The sequence below is a fragment of the Corythoichthys intestinalis genome, chromosome 21 (assembly GCF_030265065.1).
Source record: "Corythoichthys intestinalis isolate RoL2023-P3 chromosome 21, ASM3026506v1, whole genome shotgun sequence".
Lineage (NCBI taxonomy): Eukaryota > Metazoa > Chordata > Actinopteri > Syngnathiformes > Syngnathidae > Corythoichthys > Corythoichthys intestinalis.
Window position 1 is genome coordinate 8,231,650 of NC_080415.1, and position 15,885 is coordinate 8,247,534.

At 40.6% G+C, this 15,885-nt stretch overlaps 1 protein-coding gene across 4 annotated transcripts in view; it reads right to left on the reverse strand.

Moving 5' to 3' along the window:
- Positions 1-15,885, reverse strand: part of antxr1c (ANTXR cell adhesion molecule 1c) — a 99,432-nt gene that overhangs the window by 51,906 nt on the left and 31,641 nt on the right. For 2 of the 4 annotated variants that reach the window (XM_057825887.1, XM_057825889.1), the window contains exons 2-3: positions 881-952; positions 214-285 (exon numbers count right to left, since the gene is read on the reverse strand). In XM_057825887.1, coding sequence (XP_057681870.1) covers positions 214-285; positions 881-952 — 144 coding nt within the window. Of the gene's footprint in view, positions 1-213; positions 286-880; positions 953-2,825; positions 2,906-3,995; positions 4,518-15,885 lie in introns of those variants that run through there. The other 2 variants (XM_057825886.1, XM_057825888.1) reach the window with 2 other exon arrangements.

Genomic DNA, 15,885 nt, shown 5'->3' on the forward strand with positions numbered 1-15,885 from the left:
TTTTTTTCCACATTCTGTCTCTCATGGTTGAGGTTTACCCATGTTGAAAATTACGGGCCTCTCTAATATTTTCAAGTGGGAGAACTTGCACAATTAGGGGTTGACTAAATACTTATTTGCCCCACTGTATATTGCCCCTACCAATGTTGAGACCAAACCTATGCCCTTAATTAAAGTTATCATGTAAATATTCTCAGTACATCATTCCCTTACCTTTTCTCTGTAAGTTTTAAGATGGTGAATGCTCTTGAGGAGAATGTTATGAAGGACATCCTAAGCATGGGACTGGAGAAAATTAGAGATTACAGGCAGTAAGCATTTGGTCAGCAAGAAGACAATCTTTTTTTTTTTTTTTTTTTTTTGAGTGGGTGGGAGGTGCTTGGGATCATTAGCAAGACTAGAGACAAAGTTATTACCAGAGATTGAATCATGATTTAAAACACTTTCTCTTCAATATGTGACAAATATAAAATGACTATACAGTACTTTGCTTGTGTATAATAATACTAATGGTAATGCTTTCAGTGAACAATAAAGACATAGCTAAAACAAACTATGGCAATGTAAACAAATGTGTTCACTGTAGTTAAGTGTTTGAACATATGCTGTGATAGTAGTAGGATAGGCCTACATATAATTTTATTGCCCTGCTATGTGTGTGCGTTTCTCTGTGGAGAACTTCTTCGTGGGGCTCCAGGAAGTGCAGTACAGAGGAGGAAAGACATTTTCAATATGTCCACAGTCATAAAATCTTTTTATACAACTTCATACTGTCTACTTGAACTCAAAATGCTTGGGAGCTCAAACCAGATATTCCTGTTGGCCTTAAAATAGCACAGTAGGCTATAACTGAGTATGTTATTAGCATTAGCGTTCTTACCTTTTGAACTTCTCAGCAAGATTTTCTACAAAGTAGTAGATTTCATCCCAGTGATTCTGTACACTGCCAGACCTAAGACCAAACAAAACAAAATAATTAGATTAGTTCTTGTATTTTATATACTGTGCATCTTTGAAAATACAAAAAAAGTGTTGTTCAATAACAAGTGTTGTTTGAGCATTATTACTCATGGAAGCTAAATAGGCAGCTTAATTTATTAGTGGCTAGTGACTGGTGGGATCAAAGGGAGACTGAATGTTGTTGTAGGTGCTGGCTGACTGATGTAACAAGATTAAAGACAGCAGGCCAGAGTGAGTTGCCGGTTCCCTCTTTAAGGGGCAGAAGGTCAGCGCTGTGCTTTCTCATAGTGCTCACTTGGGTTTACAGCCTTAAGTTAAGAACTGGATAACCACATAATACATCGCCTTTGAATATTAACATTACTTTTTATATAGTATATTTCTACTCATACACTTTCATCTCTTTCCCTCGACTTCTCTTCAGAGTCGCTGAGAGCTGAGACTGTCTATTGCTGCCCTGATCTGGTTGCCAGCAATGATTCGTTCCTAAATTCAAAACCACCGTCAATTGAATGTACCACCATTAGCGCCCAGCTACAACTCGACTTTTAACTCATTTGCTCCAAACACCGTACAAATACGTTCTATTTTGAATTGTTTCAGCGTCCCAAAAACGTATTTATACTTCTTTAACGTTTTTTTTCACAAGAGACATCTCTAGGTTCTGATGCAACTTCACTCCCAACCACAATGGTCAAAATTCATTTTAAAGCAGTAAAACTGGCCACTGGAGGGCAGTAGCGCATTTGGTAAGAAGTCATATGTCAGGAAACGAAAGTCGGAAGAAGCAAGAAGCGTGAGAAAAACGTGGAGAACGACCCAGCCGGAAACGCGCACGGCCAAACCAGTTCCCCCCCCCAGGAACACAACATGCCCCACACAAGCTCCCCAGGTGAACTCTGCCATGAGGCAGCGGTCACCACAGAGTCCCCTCCCCCAGAATCCACCCACACTGGACGCCAGGCGCAACCCGATTTAACGGAACGAACGGTCGGGCCGCACGGCCGGGGCACCGGTGGAAGATGACCGAACGGACGACTAGGAGGACGTCCAGGACACCAGGCGACGGACGACCGAGCAGAACAAACAGAAGGACGTCCGGGATGCCAGGCGTTGGACGACCGAGCAGAATGATCGTGATCACCAGTGGAGTGGATGATGTTGTTGAGTCTGTGTTGCTCGTTGAGTAGAGTTCGCTTTGCCGTGTTCGGCCGCTCGTGTTTCTCGTGACTCTCTAGTGTCTCGTGACCCAGCCAGAAACGCGCACAACAGCGTCATCTCTCAGTTCAATAGTTTAGGTATGTGTAAATAAATGGTTACTTTGCTATCAAAAGCTCTATTTGTCCTGTTGTTTATGTTATCCAGATGTCTGGTATGTCACAAAAGCAAAAAATAGCTGTGTTAAAGTCAAAGTTATGTTTAAAATGTGTGCTTTTACAATAGGCTCAATCTCTCTGTTTTTTCATCAGAAATGGGAAAATTGCTCAAACTAAGCTATTTTCTAATGCTGATTTCTAAAGAATGGAAAAAGATATGAATTAACTTTTTTTCCTGCTGAAAGAAGAGTGTCTAATCTTTCTTTTGGTTCCATGTTTATATGGCAATAGAAAAGAATTTCTTTGTGGGCCTTGCAAAATCAGTCAAAATCCAGTAAAACGGCCGGGAGCGAAGGGAGTTGCTCCGGTGAAAATGGCTGGGAGTGAATGAGTTAAGGAGGAGGCGGGCTTGACCACAGTCATAAAATAAATAAAATGGGGAAAAAAGGACAAAACTTAGAATGATTGGTTTTCTTTCTGAAAATGAGCCAAATGAGCAATATTTCAATATTGCTTCAGGGGTCAAAAATATAAATGGCCCGGACTTACTTTTAAAACCGTGAGGACCACCAGAATGTTCCCACCATTTCACATTAATTCCCACTGGTTCCGGTGCTTTCCGTAGGTCGTATGCACACTTCGTTCACTTGCTCGCTCCCGCGTAAACGCACGCAACCTGTTACTGCTGCTGATTGATTGTCAGTATCTTAGTACCAAACTAACATTATACTGGGAGAGGACATGTTTCTGAAACCCCCAGCACTCGACCAAGCAGCAGAAAAAATGACCACTCAAGACAGAGAAAGTCGGCAGAGGAGTTGAGGGAAGGCGAAATTCAATATAAAAAGAAAGTGGAGAGAAAGTTTCAGCCCCAGTGGCGAGACCGCTGGAATTGAATCGGCTATCATGTGACAAAAAACAAGATTTACTATGCGGTGTGTAGATCGATGCCCAAAGACAAGCTAGTTAGAGAAAAGTTAACTAGTATGAAACCTATGGTATGAACATAACATCTGATAACTCATCCGCGTGACTACGGAGAAAATATTATTGTCATAACGACAGTCTAGCTTGAAAATTGTTAGCCATAATTTCCATTTCTTTGACTTCTAAATTGTTGCCAAGCCGGGGGAGACTTCCAAAGGGTGGTAAGGGGAAGACAGGAAAGCTCTGGAGCTCCCAGGAAAAATGCTGGGTATACTGAAGTAATTATGGATGTGATTATGGAATTGGATTATTTTTACTAAATTCATGTTTTTGTGCCGTTTTGCTGCACTTTTCATTAAATCTACCCCAAAATTTTTTATTCATGTTATTTAAGCAAATTGGTCTTTTTTGTGATTATTGAGAAGATCAATAACTGATGTGTCACGTGCGCTCAACGTGCGCTCATGTGCTAGCATATTGCCCGATATTGAATCAGGCTTCCATCACAATGTCTGTTTTGTCATGTGCCACCATATTGCATCACAGTCATGCATCACAAAGGTTTCCATCATAAGGACTGTGTGCTCCTTAATATGTCTCAAAGAACAACTGAGAACAGTATATAAGGCACAAACAAATAGCATTCAGTGTCAGGTAGTCAGCGTTCCAGCATACGCTAGCATGTCAACTCTCCATTACAACTTGACCTGATTGTTTCCTTTGCCTGTCAACATCAATAAAGTCCTGTGTCTGCGATCCGCAACTGGTTCCTCCGTCCCCACCGTCTCGTACCTGACAGTACGACCTGACCAACATGGAACCAGCGTATCAACCCTCTGTTCTGGACCGTCTTCACTAAACGGAAAAGGAGGTCTCCCGGATGTCTGGTGACCTCGGACCGTTAATCCAGATCGGCCACGAACACCAGCAACAACTCTAGCACCAGGCTGTACCAACTTCAATGCCTTTGCCTCTGTAATGATCAAAGTGTTTGACCTGGGCTTTTCTAACTCCGAGACATCCCGCGCCCTCATGACTATCCATCAAGGCAATCGGTCAGTGTCTGAGTATTCGAGTGATTTCCGAACTCCTGTGAGACGCAGCGACTGGAACACGGAAGCCGTAATCAATGCATTTTATCACAGCCTGGCGGACTATACCAAAGATAAACCCGTCGCCTATGAATTATCCAGCACCCTTGACAAAGCCATTGCCCTACCCCACTGATCGCCTCTTTGTTTCTGATAATCTGACGGCTTGCTCTCAGCCCATGCCTGTATCTGACTCTGACTCTGAACCTGATCCTGTTCCATTGGTAGTTGATTCCTCCACTGGAAAGGAGGAGATTGAGCCAATGCCTGCTCTAAAAGCCCATGCCTGTATCTGACTCTGACTCTGAACCCGACCCTAGATTAGTAGCCCTTGGTGGGCTCAGTTCTTGGGACTTCTTGGTTCTGTCACGTGCGTGCAACGTGCGATCCGATCATGTGCTAGCATATTGCCTGATATATCAGGCTTCCATCACAAAGTCTGTTCTGTCATGTGCCACCATATTGCATCACAGTCATGCATCACAAAGGTTTCCATCATAAGGACTGTGCGCTCCTTAATATGTCACAAACGAACAACTGAGAACAGTATATAAGGCACAAACGAATAGTCGTCAGCGTTCCAGCATACGCTAGCATGTCAACTGTCCATTACCACTTGACCTGATTGTTTCCTTTGCCTGTCAACATCAATAAAGTCCTGTGCCTGCGATACGCAACTGGTTCCTCTGTCCCCTTCGTGACACTGATGCATTGACCTGGGCCAGTGGTTTTGAACTTCAAAAGCCAATTTCCCTTATTTTCTACCCTTGTAGCTTAGGTGGCCGAGAGTCGGGGCAAACTGACTTTATGTGTGTGTGTGCATGCATTCTATCCATACATACAAACTTTGAATAGAAGACTAAACGGGGCATATTTGTGACTTATTTATGTCCTCTTTTTGGAAATAAAAATATGGTCACCCTAGATTCTAGATCTAGAATAATGAAAAGCCAGCATGTGTAATAATTTGTTTTCATGCCTCTGTGCATGCGGTTCAATTTGCGCTGCGTGTCAGACTGCGAATTAGTGCACATGTGTAATACTTGAATAGGCTCAATGGAAAAAGGCAGTCTGATCGGGGACGCCAAAAAAAAAAAGATATGAAGAATAATCAGATTTGTGCATCAAAACCTGCAGTCTGAACTTAGCCAAATGCTGTCCGCCTTGATCTACTTTTGATCTTTCAGGACTGATCAAGGACCAAATAAAGGAAACAGTCTTTTGTCTTTATTGTTAGCATTTTTGAGATGGTTCAGATCCAGAGATGCTGCAAACGTCTTCCTTATCTTCTTAGATGTTGTGTACTTGTTACATTTTTGAAAATAAAACAATCTGGCATGCTTGCAGGTGAACACCATGTGACACATGTTTTTAATCTCTTTCCCATTTTGCCGCATTCATCAAAACAAACATATATCCCCTAGTCCCAGATATGACATATCAAAACAAGGATGTTCTTCCCAGGGTGAACTAATCGATCCGTGATGATACAAATCATCCTAACAATATACTACAGTGGACATCAACTGTTTGGAAACGTTACACACCTAGGGAAGATGACTCAAATGGGAATTCACAGATAAGGGCAATTTCAGGCTTTTCACTTCACTGAATAAAGGTCTTTTTGCTGTGGAAGGAAGTCAAATTTCCAAGAGAAAACCCACGCGAGCATGGGACAACAAACAAATTCCCTAAAACTGTGACGGGTGTGGAAACAGCACAACCCAGTCCACTTTGCTACAGCAACTTCAAATGCTGTACTGTCATTGAGGTCATTGCTTAGGGAGCCTTTGATTGATTGATTTTGGCAGTGGAGTTGCATGGTACATAAAGAAGACTTTGTCATGCCAAGTCACAACACATATTCTTCATGAGAAGCGGAATTAGCTCATATTTCTAATGTGGAGAACAATGTCCGATCACAGATATGTTCCCCCTCCATGACTCTGAGATTTAGAAATCCCCGTGCAGACCACACAGTCTGCAAATATCTCTTCTCAACACAAAGAGGTCTTCCACAATAACATGGACTCTACGAACTCCGGCGTCTGCTTATGCGCAGAAACAAATGGCAGCCAGCATTCTACCTCAGCATTTTCTCCCGTCTCGTTCTGATGAATCCCCCACCCTTCCCCTCACATCAAGGCTTTCTCGTAATGCTGACTGAGCTAAGAAAGAGGACAAGACCTTAAAGATAAACAATTTTTAAACTGTGTAAGTGTATGCGGGAGGATTACACACTCGGCGACACAGATTTCAACCTAAGGGAACTGTTTACAGAAAGTATTTCGGAACTGCTTGCTCCTTTATTGTATTGTAAACCTAGAGAACAGATAATGTTCCACAGTAAATGTCATCTGGGACTATTCATTTAACATGAGGTTTATTCCTCAATACTTCTTGTTTTGCTTAAATTCCTCCCATTTTGTGAGGTGGCTGCCATTGTGGGACCGAAGTCTAGCTTGCAGTTTCGTTCACCTGTTCAAACATAGTGAAGGAAAGGAAGTGGTCCATTCTATGTTTGACCAATATTTTATGTGGAGTGCCCTCCGCTAATTTCTTTCTACATCTCATTTCAGCGGTTTGAGTTGCGTCCTAACCTTAAGTGGTTTGGCGTTTTTCAAAGGTGAGGGGGTGTTAGAATTTGTGAACAAAGCAAGTGAGGCCAAGTTACATCATCACACGCCATCAAGTATCCACAAAAGCTAGCTAGAGGCAAATCAAATTCAATTTTTGATTTGATTTTGTACAATAACTTAAGTACTGTCTAGTATTGCTCTTTGAAACTTATACTGGCACATGCAACCACCTGAATTTGAGTATTTTACCACGGTTTTGACCAAATGACCTGAAGCTTGCAGTAGCTGCCTCCAGTGTTGTTATAGTTTTTCTCAGTTGCTTTGGTACGTTTCTCAGATCAGACTTGCAATTCTCAAAACTACTTGTTCAACCCTCACAACATCACATCACTAATGCACATCAAAAAAGCAGTTTCTCATTCCTTTGAGCAAGTTGCAAATGTTTTGTGCATCCATGCAAATGACTTTGTACAATTCTCTGCTGTTTCCTACATTATCAGTTGCATCTGCCATGATGGTCATAGAGTTAGTGGGTGGATAATCATGGGTCTGTATTGAATAGTCTCACCACTCACAACATCTAGTCATTACTTCATTGCATAAGCCTTTACACAGAGCTTAATTTGTAAATCATAAGGTGCCGGAACACACACGACACGGGCACAGGTTCCGGAACATACGCAGAAAATGGTGCTTTTCCTTTTTTCCTTCTTTTCTTTGTGCGTTGTCTGACTCGTTTTGAACCATCTTCCTTCTTTTTGAAAAAAGAGCAAATGCAACGGTCATTTTTGGCATGTTAAATGCCGTTTGATCCTGGCTGCTTGCTCCCCAGATGCTGCAAATTTCAAAAGTTTTTATTTATTTATTCTTATGTCAGGGGTGTAATTTGTTGGTCAACAAATCTCCGACTCTTTCAAATGACGTTCAATTTTTAGAAATAACATGCAATTCTTGGGATTTGTTCTGTAAATAAATTTATGCATATTATTATTTTATTTTATACTGTAATGTCCTTAACTAAGTGTAATATTCTGATATAATGTTTTCCGAGGCACCCTGAAGCACACGCAACGTTACTGTTGTTTTGGTCACGTGATGGGGGAGTGAGATAGAGAGGCACAGCCTACCGAGAGCCCCAAGCTGTGTTCGTGCTTTTAGCTCCATGTGTTAATAAAGAAACAAAGGTGTCAGCACGTCGTATGTTCGATACCTTTGTCAACAAAAAGCTCAAAACAAGACACTCTGGGACTGGAGAGCTGTGAGTAGTAGGAAGCAAGGGGGAGACGGGCGAGAAGCAAAAGTTTGCGGTCGAATGTGGCGGCAGTCCGCTGTTATTTTGTTTATTGTTTTCTTAATGTTGCCGCAATAAAGTGGAGAAAGCCATCAACGACTCCTCTCCTTCTTTCCCCCTAACGTTTTTAGATCATTATTATTATTATTTTCCATGCACGAGAGATGCCCGATCTGCCCAAATAAGTCCCTGAACACAGGGAGGCCAAAATCAAGAGGTGCCGGATCTTGTTCCGGCAAGATCCGGCTCAAAGTAACCCCTGCCTTTACATGCAAAATTAATGAAAATGTTGTCAGAATATGTCAACATGTGTGTGCTTAGTTATAAATAAATATAATATAAAACTTGTAATAGTTTGGGACAATGTGAGTTTCCACCACGCCAACATAATCAGGGAATGGTTTGCAACCCACAACAGAATGGTAATTAAGTTCCTACCACTATACTCCTCATTCCTCAATCCCATAGATGAATTTTTCTCCACATGGAGATGGCAAGTGTATGATCGCCAGCCTCACAATCAGATGAATGTCCTGGATGCCATGAATGCAGCATGCAGTGACATCACAGCAAATGCCTGCAGAGGCTAGGTAGGGCATGCAAGAAGATTCTCTTCACGTTATATAGCAAGAGAGGACATCCATTGTGACGTGGATGCAAATTTGTGGCCAAACAGAGAGGAATGTCAAGATGTGTAGAAAGAATGGGTGAATAATCCTGACAGCATTTGAAGTTTAGTTGTGCTGATTGTCTTATGTTGTCTTTGTGGTTCTCAGTGCTGTCTGTTGTTCTCTGCATTGCAATGACACGGTCTGTCAAGACATTGTAAAAACAGTAAAAGTGTCGTTTCTCAGATCAGAATTGAAATTCTTAAAACTAATTGTTCAATCCTCACAACATGTCGCTCAAGTAGCAAAACAACATGGATTACCTGCAAAAGCCAGTTTTCTGTGCAAAATACTTTGTATATTGCTCCAAAATGAAATAAATAAATAAATAAAATTCTGTGTCAATGAACATGTCAATGTTGTCAGAATGATAAGTCCTTGTTTCATTGTGTACAGACGACAGTCAAATGGCTTAGTCATGCTCTCAATTGAACATTTACTCTGGTGGAAGGCTCTGATGCTGAAGATGTAAATTGCAAATTACACCTTTGTGTGTGGGACAGTGTTGTTTTTGTCAACGATGACTGTAACGAAAATATTTTGAGGATGAACAACTTTTTAATGACAATGACGAGACGATAACGACTTAAAAAAGTGTCTTGAAAGACTAAAACATAACGGCATGAACGCCAGTTTTCGTCTGATGAGACTAAAACGAGACGAAAATGCGCCATAATTTTTGTCACGTGTTCACAATGACTGACATCTTATGTGTTGTTAGCCTACATCGTAGCAGTGTCTGGTTGTGTCACTCATTTGGCGTGCTGCGCTCCACCAACTCACCCACTAGTGTCCTCCCCTGTCTCCCCATTGCTTGTTTTGAGACACACACGGTAAAATTTGTCCTCTTATCTTGGCAAGAGAGAATATGCAATGTTGCTTTAGCCTTTAAAAGTCTGTGCTGAATGATCCTCATACACCAAATGTAACTCATTAGCGTAGCATAGAATTCTCTTTCGCCTTAGCAGTAGGCTATTGCTAACAGCGAGCGTTTTAACTTTTTTTTCGCGGAGGTGCTAGAGCCTATCCCAGCTAACTACTGGCAGAAGGCAGGGTAAACCCTGAACTGGTTGCCAGCCAGTCGCAGGGCACCCTGGTGGGTATAATTACGGTAATTGAAAATAATGTACTGTTTTCCTGTTGAGAGTTTGTTTTCACATGATAGATTTGTAGATGCTTGCTGATGCTACAACATGTGCTCGTGTGTCAATGTTCATTCGAAATAGTTGGAAACCTTTTTTTTTTTTTTTAAATTTATTTTTGGAGTGAAACTTTCAAATTTTACAGACGAAAATTGAGTAAACATTGAGTAAAAGTAGACGAGGACAAGCACATTTTGAAATGACTAAAATATGACTAAGACTATTAAGTATTATCGTCCAAAAGACTAAGACGAAAATTAAAATGGCTGCCAAAAACAACACTGGTGTGGGAGATTGATTGCATGAGACTGGACAAGATTCATTTTATACTTCCACTGTTTTTACAATTTCATGACAGACCATGTCACTGCGATTCAGAAAGCAAAAGACAGCACTGAGCATCACAAAGAAAAACAAAAGCAAAATTAGAAATGTGGACATAAGACAATCAGCACAGCTAAAATTTGACTGCTACATGTCGAGATTTTTATCCCCATTCTTTCTGCACATCTTGACATTCCTTCCTGTTGGGCCACAAATTTTCATCCACGTCACAATAGATGTCCTCTCTTGCTATATAGCGTGGAAAGAATCTTCTTGAATGCCTTATCCAGCCTGTGCAAGAATCTGCAGTGATGTCACTGCATGCTGCATTCATGGCATCCAGAAGAGTCATCTGAGTGTGAAGTTGGGGATCATACACTTGCCATCATCATGTGAAAAAAAAAATTCTTCTATGGGATGGAAGAATTGGGAGTATGGTGGGAGGAACTCCATTACCATTCTGTTGTGGGTTGCAAACCATTCCCTGATTATGTTGGAGTGGTGGAAACCCACACCGTCTCAAACTATCACAAATTTTGGCAGGTTAAAATAAGTTAAGTAAAATAAGTAATTAAATGCTTAGAAATAAGCACACACATGTTGACATATTCTGACAACATGTTCATGCATTTTGCATGTAAAGACTAATGCAATGAAGTAATCACTAAATGTTGTGGGTGGTGAGACTCTTTAATAAAGACCCATGATCATCCATTTTGACCATCATGGCAGATGCAACTGATAATGTAGGAAACAGCAGAGAATTGTACAGAGAGAATTGCAAATCTGATCTGAGAAATGTACAAAAGCAATTGAGAAAAATTAATTACTTTTCCTATCTTTGCAGCGCCGTTACCGTTACTGAGGACGTGCAGGGGCATGTTACTACAATTTGGTTGAATGAAATGTGAGTTGTCTGATTTTGTCACAGCTTACTGGGAGAGACCAGAGCGGGAGGGTTAGGTGGGAAGGGCGCGGTGACGCTGTAGTATACGCGATGATGATTGACTAGGGAGCTCAGAGCATTAGCATTGCGTTCTGGTTAGCATTAGCATTTAGCGTATCGAGCGTCATCTTAAACCCTGGCAACCTTTTTTTTTTTTTTTACATACAGTTCGTAGTGTCCAGGTGTGTACAATTAATTGAAAATTAATGTACTATTTACCTGTTGAGTAAGGGTGGGTACCTCTTGGTCCCTCACAATACAATACGATTTGCAATACAAAGCTCACGATAACAATGATCTCAGGATATGGCGATACAACAATTAGTGATACATTGGTCAGAAAATTATTCTAGGATACTCAACGAAACAACTAATAAACAGAAAAAAGCTATTTTCATCCTTCTGCTGTAAGTTTATCACTAGTAGACGTCCATTCCATTTGAACTGGGAGGGTTGCAGTGAATAAACCCCTCCCACTTCAAACGGGCCCATCCCACTTCTATGACCATCAGTGGCAACGAATACCAGGCAATGAGGTAATTATGGGCCATTTCAGTACCTTTTGATTTTCAATCACTTCCTGATGATTTGTGGGGCATTTTGTGGGTCACTTTTGGGTTACAGAGCAGGAAGTGACCCGGTAATGAATAGGCAGTGACTAAAACTCAACACGAAGTGATCTAGTAGCAACTTGTTGGTTCCCTTTTTTTTTTTTTTTTTTTTTTTTTTAAACATTTACACCTTTTTAAAGCTATATCTCGATTCCTGGCATGACCATATCGATAACCTTTCATAACCATATTGATATTTTGTCATACCCCTACTATTGAGTGTGCGTTATCATCACCAATTTGGCGTTGTCCTTGTATAAACATCTTTGATTATAGAATGTGTAATGTAATAACGTGTAGAACATGAAAAGTAACATCAGTTACTTTGCTGAGTAACTAATTACTCTTACAATGTTGCGTACTTGTTACACTTTTGAAAGGGGAAGTAATTTGTAACAGTAAGTACTGTAATTTTTACACTATAAGGCGCACCTGACTATAAGCCGCTACCCACCAAATTTGGCACGAAAACGGCATTTGTTCATAGATAAGCCGCACTGGACTATAAGCCGCAGCTCTCCTCACTGTGTTATGGGATATTTACACCAAAAGATATTAACCGGTAACAATTTATTTGCCAGCGGCATCATACAACTGTCATAAGACCAAATAAACCACCATGAAGCTTTGCAGCCAATTTGTTCATAGCTTCATTGCTTCAAGAAACTTCATTTGGCCATCACTGCTCCCTTGGGGGAGACAGTCAACCTCTGCTGTCACCTGCTGTCAACACTGTTGTTGTCCAACATGCCTCCTAGCATGCATTGCAATGCTACAGATGTAAATAGCAATCAAAATTCATGTTCTAATTATTGCTTCAGTTACTGTTTCAGTTGTTTCATTAATTGCTAGTAATGGTATTTGGCAACACTTTATTTGACAATGGCGCCATATGACTGTCATTATACAATCATAATTATGACATAACACTCTCATGAGCATTTATGAATGATTATAACAGATGTCATTTAGTGTTATCTGGCAAATTATCTCACTTTTGAATGGTTGTAAAAGATCTTAGCTGGACATAAATGGAGTTAGTGACATAATTTGCCAGATGAAAATGGCATAAGCATTCAGTAATGCACTCGATTGTGTAACCTCATAATTATAACGGTCTTATTATAGTGTTATGACGCCGCTGTCAAATAAAGTGTTACCTCTTAACCCAAATAAATCAGCAAATAAGCAGCACTGGACTATAGACCCTACCCACCGACGTCACAAAATCACGTGCTTGCTGTATGGTTCCGCCCCCTTGTCTGTCATTTTGTGTCTGTATTATCAATGGTCTCAATTGATCGAGCAATTTATAATGCATTTCATGGAAGACCCGGCGCTTTCGGATGTCGTAAACTCACTTGAAGCGTTGCATAAAAGGCGTTATGTGGAAAAGCTTCAGTTTATCCATTCGCCAGATCCATATTTGATGCCTAAATCGATGTTTTTTGACCCGCTGTCTCCGCCGTATTTGCCTGACATCTGCTAGCTAACCTGATATGTACAACTATCTTGTCCACACAAAATCAGCCTATTCTCACGAAAGTTTGAAAAACTTTAAGAGCTTGGAGGCTTATAAATACTTCGTTACGAAATTTTCAATTCAAAATCTTTTGTTATTGCTAACATCCACTGTCAAGTCTAATGTATTTCATGTCGTTTGTCAATGGAGTTAGGGCTTTTAATGTTTATATGGTTTAGCGATAGCACTCTCACTACATACATACGTGTATGTTGTCGCGATTAGCCTAGCAATGATCTTAATTGTGGTTGTCAGCCCAAAACCCTCTAAATATATATTAAATGCATCTTACCAGATATAAAATGACTACTACATAATCTGTGGTAATCGTTTGGAGCCCAGTTTTCTCGTCGAATTGCAGCAGCCCATCTCGCTCTCTTCTCTCCGGGTCTCTCGGAATCCGGTAGAACTTCAAGTCTCTCCGTCTTCTCCGTCTATCTTCTCTGTTATTGCAACCGACCGCCACACACGCATTCACCATTTTGATTATTAATGTTAACGAGCAGAAAAACACGTCGTAAATAGGAGGAATGTACGTAGCCATAACAGGTAAACATGATGTGTTGACGGACAATTGGGTGGCACCAGTCAGGAGGAAGGAGTTGTGACGTCACGTGGGTAGGGTCTATAAGCCACAGGATTCAAAATGAAGGGAAAAAAGTAGCGGCTTATAGTCCTAAAATTACGGTAATTACTTTTTTAAAGTAAGATTAACAACACTGGCTTCCACCCAAGTCATCGCTGATATACTTGTTCATAATGTTTAAAATTAGTCAAAAATCTAACAAACCTAGAGTCATATCTTAAATAAATACTCAATAAATAAGACACTAAGTTCAAAACGCTCATTAATATGTTTATTCTTATTTGATTATAGTGTAGATGTAAGCCAGAACAAATATTTAAGTTCCACATGTTCTCGTTACCCCCAGGGAATAAGTTTAAGGGCACACACTGTGATGTCTGTGAAGTGGCAACTCATAAGAACTGGACGTGGAAGCTAAGTTGAAACAGCTGTGAAAACTCGACTTTATTCCCTTAGAGTCTATGTGTCCAATGAGATACAGTTTTTTGTTTTATGTACATTTGTTTCCATTTATATTTTTCATGATCCAATGTACGGTAAGTCTGTATGTTTTATTAGTCTAATTCTGAGCCTTGAATAACCTCTAAGGGAGTATGACTTGCTGTACATATCTAGAGAATCTTTTGGTTGTGTTGGGTGTTGTATAACGTCACAAAGGACAGTTAGCTTCTTCTGTTTCTTCTTCTACTACTATTCTTTGTTCTTTGTATGTGGCACCATGCTGCTTTTTACAGGTCAGTGGTGCGTGGTGTGCTGTGATTGTCACTTCTTCTTCACCAAACACTTTTAAGTCAAGCTAGACAGTCCTGTCTGATTCATTTATCGATCACAAAGTACCATCTTGCTAACCTCAAGTGTCTTAAAGCGGAAGTTCAGGATTTTTTACATTAGGCTTAATCTTCGAGTTAGCAGGGGCTCAGTTAGTTGGTGGAGTTAATTTCAACAAATTCCGTTACGTTTGCAAGTTAATTGTTAGTTTCAGGGCACCGGAGTTGCTAAGCTAGCGCGATTCAATGGGACCATTAAAGCATACCAATAAAAAAACGATAAAGATCTACAAACAGATCCAACATAGTCAAATAAATTCAAAACCCAGATCATTGTTCAAAAACACTCATGCAGCCAAATTATCACACCAAACCGCCGTAATTCGTTTCATTCTGCTATTTTTTTAGATGCGTAATACGACCCCAATAAAGAGGAGTGCTTCGGTCACTTGTTCTCACGCTGCATTCGAGGAAGGTGGGAATTCAGACATATCCGGCTCGGAGGGTACCAGTTGAGCCTGAAAGCATTCCAAGCGAATGTAAATAGCAAATATGGCTGATCGCCACAAGTTGTTTTCATTCAGGTCTTCAAAAGACATTTCGACCTCCAGCAAACCTGACTTCTCATAAGCGATCAAATAGTGAAGGCGGACTAATTATATTTTTCCAGATCAGAGGTCGGAAACTCTGACTTCCCACCTTCCTCGAATGCAGCATCAGTCTGCTGAGTTAACTGATGGCCGGCAACATGGCGAAATGTGCATTTAGAGGCTGTGGAAACATACAGAAGAAACAGGCAACGATAAGTTTCCACAAATTCCCTATGAAGAACGAGGAAAAATATAAACTGGTCACTTGCTGCTGGCTACGACATAAAAAATCAGCAGTGAAAAAAAAAAAAACGATGTGATATCACTCCGCCCTGCTCCTCTGCAGAGCTTCTGGACTACAAATGTTGCTGTGCATACTGCAGTTATTGACATACAATGGTAAGTTTTAATAACTTTACCGTGAAAACCTAGCCAACACAATGGATTGCATGGGTCATTGATGAATGTCATGTGTGCATATGTTGTTTTTTATTGGCATGCAATAATGGTGCCATTGACTCGCGCTAGCTTAGCCACTCTGGAGCCCTGAAACTAACAAATAACT